Raw genomic sequence first — 6,000 nt, forward strand, 5'->3', positions numbered from 1 at the left:
AGAACATCATAGAGTTGGAGCCTGTATAGTAAGTGGCCTTTTCAGATGGGCTTCTTCCACTTAGTTCTATGCATTTATGTTTTCTTGGTGTCTTTTCCTGACTGAATAGCACATTTCTTTTTGGTGCTGAATAATATTCCATTGAATGTGGCATAGTTTACCAATCCATCTGTGGAGGAACTAGGCATGCTTTTAAAATTTCAGGTTAGTAGGAGGGCACAAATGATTAGGTTACATTGTTTGTGTTTGTTAGGTCAAGTTCAAGTTGTAGGTGAGCCCTTCGTCCAGGGGGTGTGCTGTGCACTTACCTTGTGCCTGTTAGTGGGAGTCGACCAATTGCCTTCCCTTTCCCTCCTCCCTGCTTTGAATTTAATTGTGTTTTTCTCTCATGTGGGAGTGCAGTTGTTTTATCTTTTGGTTTCATATTACTATTGTGTACATTGGATACTTTTCCATTTTTCTTTTTCTTTTTTGAGGCAGAGTCTCACTATGTTGCCCTCAGTAGAGTGCTGTGGACTCGCAGCTCACAACAATCTCAAATGCTTGGGCTCAAGTGATTCTCTTGTCTCCGCTTCCCAAGTAGCTGGGACTACAGGTGCCTGCCACAACGCCCAGCTATTTTTCTTTTGCAGTTGTCACTGTTGTTTGGCAGCCCCCGGGCCAGGTTCGAACCCTCCAGCTCTGGTGTATATGGCCGGTGCCCTAGCCACCGAGCTACAGGCACTGAGCCTGCTGTTCCATTCTTGTGATACTTTATTAAGTAGACTTTTCTCCAACTCCATCCAGGTAAATACAGAAGATGTAAGGTCTCCCTCTGAATGTCTGAGTAGTATTCCAAGGTATACATATACCACAGTTTATTAATCCATTCATGAGCTGATGGGCCCTGGGGTGATTCCCAGATATGCTTTTAAAATCTTTCCACGTGATGGTAATGCAGTCTGGGTTAGAACCATGGGGCTAACCAGCTTTGCAGATGGAGAAACTGGTAGGGAAACTGAGACCCAGGTCAGGCAAGGGGATGGGGCTCAGCTCTCAGGGAGCTGGTGAAGCCTCTATCCTCCCTGCCCCCCCCCCGCTCTGCCTGTACCCCCACTGACCCAGCTGTGGCTGTTCTTTGTGTACCGAACACCATCTTCTTTGAATGCTGGAAGCTCTGGTCCTCCAATTCCTGGAGACATGATTTGGGCACCCTTTTCTATTAATGAGCCCAGCAGGCCTAGGGACATATGTGACGTTCTCTGAGCCTCGGTTTCCCCATTTGGGATGGGAACTCTCACTCCACACATGGTGGAAAGAACAGGACGAGACTGTTCCTGAGCCAACAGCAGGACCAGGATGGGCTGTCCCCCCTTTCTCTCTCTGTCTGATGTCCCTTCCAGAGCACGTGCTGCCCACTGTGCTGGGTGGGTGCTTAGAGATGGAGAGGGTCAGGAAGGCTTCCTAGAGGAGGAGGCTGTTCCTGTTCTGCCTCTGAGCCCTCCCCTGCTTTGCCGTAGGTGCAGGTGGCTGCTGGGTGCTCCAGAGCACGCAGCCTCAATGGGTCCCTGTCTGTGCACACGTCCGGCCAGGAGCTGGTTCTGCTGGAGGTCAACACCAGCCAGGATGCCCGGAGGAGCAACAGGGCCTGGGACGTGAGTGTCCTCCTCCACCAGGCAGTGCTCAGAGCCTCCCAGGCTGTCCAGCTGCAGCTGTTGGGCAAGATCACCCCAGCAAGGTAATGGCCCCCAGGTGGCCTGTGAAGGGGGCAGACGGCACTGAGGACCAAGGGCTGGTGGCCTGGAGATGGGAGCTCATCACCCTGAGGCCCCATTTCCGTCCCTCTGAGACTGTGCCTAGGTGACACCCATTGACACCATTCTTGCTTTCGTGGCATTGAGGGCAGGAAAGGGGGTGGCGTTCAGTTTTCTACTTTTATCTTTTCTTCCTTTCTTTTTTCTTTTGTTTCTATCTTCCTTTCTTTTTTTTTTTTTTTGATTATGAGAGCATTCACCACAGATGACTTGAAGGGTTATAATCACGTATGTAGAATAAAACAAACCCCACCAGAGCCCACAGGGTGTGTCCCTCGTCTCATCTCTGTGTATTCACACCTTACTGCGTCCACTCCAGCTCCCATCCCAGCTCTGCTGCTGCTGTCTGTCCACTTGGCCCTTCCGTGCCTCAGTCTCCACCACCTTCTTAGGGTTGGTCTAGGGATTAACTGAGCGCTGCACCTGAGCTCCCGAGCGGGGCCAGCAAGTGTGTTCAGTAGCTGGCACCATTACTGCTGCTCATGTGATGGGAAACTCAAATTTTTCTACTGTCCTTTCAAACAACAGATTTTTCTACTGAACCCTTCTGTGCCCAGATGCAGGGGTATTTTCCCACCACGCCATTCTCCGTGGATGCCAGCTGGGTGCTCTGCAATGTAACTCAGTTCTGCCACAAGTTACCTGGAGTTAGCGTCACACTCCACAGGTGAAGGGCTCAGTCCCTCAGCAACCAGAAGCTCTCGGAACTGCAGCGTTCGGGGATTTCTTTGGCAGCTTCATCACTTAGACGTCATCACTTATTAACTCCACCTCTAGCCCCTCTCCCCTTCTGGGATGGGGGTGGTGGGGCTGGAAGTTCCAAGCTTCTAATCCTGGCTTGGTCTTTCTGGTGACCAGCCCTTATCTAGAAACCCACCAAAGTTGCCTCATTAGAACAAAAGACACTCCTGCCACCCAGGAAATTCCAAGGGATTAGGAGCTCTGTCAGGAATTGGAGGCTGTTATTACGATTTCTTATCATAAAATCATGTTGTTACTCTGAGTACTGAACTTCTGGTACAAATTGGATCTCCATTAAATAAATCTTCTGCAATTCCAGCATTCTTCCCAGCCTTGGCAGGATTTTAAGGAGACCCAGGGCTGTGGACGTGGTCCTAGGTAACCTTGTTCCCAGAATTACCATCCATCTGTCCAATTGGCCATCCTTATCCCCAACCGAAAAAGGATTTGGGGATCATAAGGAGGTGCATTGCTCTAGGTCGGGAGTTGGCAAACTTTCAGTAAAGAGCCAGATGGTAAATATTTTCAGCTTTGTGGGCCATATGGTCTCTGTCACAACCACTCATCTCTGCCACTGTAGCACAAAAGCATTGTAGACAATTCATAAATGAGTGGGCATGACTGTGTTCCAGTAAAGCTTTATTTATAAAAAGAGCTGGGCTGGTTTGGGCCTATAAGCTGTAGTTTGCCAACCCTTGTTCTAGATCAGGTGTTCTTAAACTATGGCCCATGGGCCACATGCAGCCTGCCTAGGACATTTATCCGGCCCGCCAGGTGTTTTTGCCGCCACTGCCTGTCCTGCTTAGCAACCGACTCATTCCAGGGTCCTCAGTCCAGCCCTCCAATGGTCTGAGGGACAGTGAACTGGCCCCCTGTTTAAAAAGTTTGAGGACCCTTGCTCTAGATTAAAGAAAAATACTTGAGGAAACTAGGGGAAAGGGGAAATAGGAAAAACGGGAAGGTGCTCAGAGTGGCATCAGGAAACACAGGTCCTCTGGGTTTTCCAAATCTGAGCATCCTAGCAGCCACTGTAAAAATGAATGAGTGGTATTATTAGCAGTGGCCATAAGGAAACTCTCTCTCTCATACCATGTTGGACAATTAAGTTGGCAAACTCATCCTGGAAAAAGGGCTGCATCCCTCACTGCTGACTATCACTGCAGTCACCTTTGAAGAACTCCCCTCGGGAAAGCTGTACCCTGAAGCCAGTGCCTACCTTCAAAGCAATTTTGGAACTCTTTTGTTGGCCATCAATTAAGTTTTTGAATTTGCACTGTGGGCTTACATTGGCCCCACTGTACAAACAAGTCAAGGTTTCATAACCTTGGTACATCAGTGTCTCACGGCCATCTTCCTGTTGACCTGTGGTGGTGTCTTGCTAAGTGGTGTTCATCATTGTTGTTGTGTATTTCTGTGTACTGTATGATGATAGCTCCGATGGTCATTCCAGAAAAAGAGTTCTAAAACAGCTGTGAAGGATGGACCAGGCGCTGGCATCAGTGCACAGCTTCTTGAGGGGAGTAGTACCTTGAGGGTGACTGCAGTGACATTCGGCAAAGGGGTTTACAGCACCTTTTCTAGAATAGTTCTGGATCCTAATTGTCAGACATCGTATATACCTGTGTGTGCGTGCATGTGCATGGATGCCAAGGAAAGGATGACCTTGTACCTGGTCTCAAGCTCAAGGGAAGTGTCTCCATGGTGTGGCACAAACACACATGATTGACATTTGTGATGAGCGGAACCACACCTCCCTGCCCCAGTTCTTCAGCAGGGTTAACAGGCTTCTCAGGGTGGGTTTTTCCTTGTCCCTCACCATAGTAGTGCATAGTGATCACTCATTATGGGCTGGGAGCAAGCACTTTATATTCCAGAGTTCACTGTGTGCTGGGTACTAGTAACTGCTCATATGAGCTTTGGGCACATTGCCTACTTTCTGTACCTCCGTTTCCTCATCTGGATAACGGGGATCATAATATTCTCAAACCTTCACAGGGCTTTTTCAGGGAGTCAGACAGTGCATCTAAGTGCACAGTGCGTGGAACAGGGTATTAGTTAGCAATGCTGCATAAAAGCTCCCCCAAGTACCAGGGGTTAAAGTAACAACCATTTTGCTTGCTCATGAGTCTGTGGGTTAGGAATTGGGATAGGACTCGGTCAGTTCTACTCTGTGTGGCTTTGCCGGGGTGGTTCTCTGGGTCTCTTGGCTGCCATCAACCCAGGTTATACAGCATCCCTTCTGCCACATTCTGTTGATCAAAATACGGGTCACGAGGCCAGCCCTGAATCAGACATAGGCCCCATATCTTAACAGAGAAGTGGCAAAGTGACATTACAAATGAGAGTGAGTGTGGGGACAGCCATGGTGGAGACCCAGTCCAGCACACGTGGCTCGGTACGCGTCAGTATCGGCATCAACATCAGCTCAGTGTCAGCATTTCCACTTGATCCCTACTTTACAGAAGAAGAAGCGGATGCTCGGAGAGGTCGTGTCCTTGTCTGAGATCATAGAGGCAGTGAGCGGTAGCACTGGGATCTGACCCAGGGTTGCCCATACAAAGTCCTTGACCTTAGCTCCCTTTATCCCAAAGCAATCCTGTCTTGACAGGTGGGGTTCAGGAACCTCCCACTTACTGGAGGTGGGAGAAACACTCTACGTTTCTGTCCTAGGATTTGGCTGTTTTACAAGGCGCTGCTGGACCAGAACACAGTGCAGCTTCTCCTCAAGGCATCCGAGGACCTGCGGGGAGGCTGGGTCCTGACACTGCAGAGCCATGCCCAGCACACCTCCTGACCCTGGAGCAGCAGCGCCCCACCTCCTGACCCTGGCCGGCAAGCTGGGGTGCTCCTGACCCTGGCCGGCAAGCAGGGGGTGCTCCTGACCCTGGCCGGCAAGCTGAAGCAGAAGGGGGTGCTCCGAGAGGGTGAGGGCCTGGGGAATGCCATCGGTGGGTGGTGGATGTCTCAGGCAGGCACTTTCTATGGAACCACAGGGCAGATTAAATACTGCAGAGTCCACTGATGTTCTATTCATCTCACACTGGAGATAGATGGGTTTAGATAAAGACGTATAGAAAATTAATATACATTCTGGCAAAGAGAATCTTCTCCTAACTAAAAACTGAACAGGTTTCCTTATGCAGGACTTGTCATAACCTTTAACATGTCAGTGGGCAGTGTATATCTCCAAGAGGGAGAATTAGTGGCAGGGTTTCCCAAGTGTATTTTTCCTGATACTTTCTGTTTGGATATAATTTCAGACTTATGGAAAGATTGCAAAAATAGTGCAAAGAACCCCATAAACCCTTTCCCACATTCATTGGTTACTAAAATTTAACATTTGCTGTTTCATTTTCTTTCGTTTTTTTGTTTGAGGCAGAGCCTCAAGCTGTCACCCTGGGTAGAGTGCTGTGGCATCACAGCTCACAGCAACCTCCAACTCCTGGGCTCAAGCGAGTCTCCTGCC

General features: G+C 49.3%; 1 protein-coding gene across 1 annotated transcript in view; it reads left to right on the forward strand.

Annotated features, from left to right (window-relative positions):
* The window catches only part of LOC100953830, a 54,691-nt gene extending 49,328 nt beyond the window's left edge, over positions 1 to 5,363 (forward strand). Inside the window, exons 21-22 of the mRNA XM_023507567.1 lie at positions 1,500 to 1,717; positions 5,205 to 5,363. Coding sequence (XP_023363335.1) covers positions 1,500 to 1,717; positions 5,205 to 5,328 — 342 coding nt within the window. The 3' untranslated portion in view covers positions 5,329 to 5,363. The remainder of the gene's footprint in view (positions 1 to 1,499; positions 1,718 to 5,204) is intronic.
* The last annotated feature ends 637 nt before the right edge of the window (positions 5,364 to 6,000 follow it).

The sequence above is a fragment of the Otolemur garnettii genome, unplaced genomic scaffold (assembly GCF_000181295.1).
Source record: "Otolemur garnettii isolate 467f Iridium unplaced genomic scaffold, OtoGar3 scaffold00189, whole genome shotgun sequence".
Classification (NCBI taxonomy): Eukaryota; Metazoa; Chordata; class Mammalia; order Primates; family Galagidae; genus Otolemur; species Otolemur garnettii.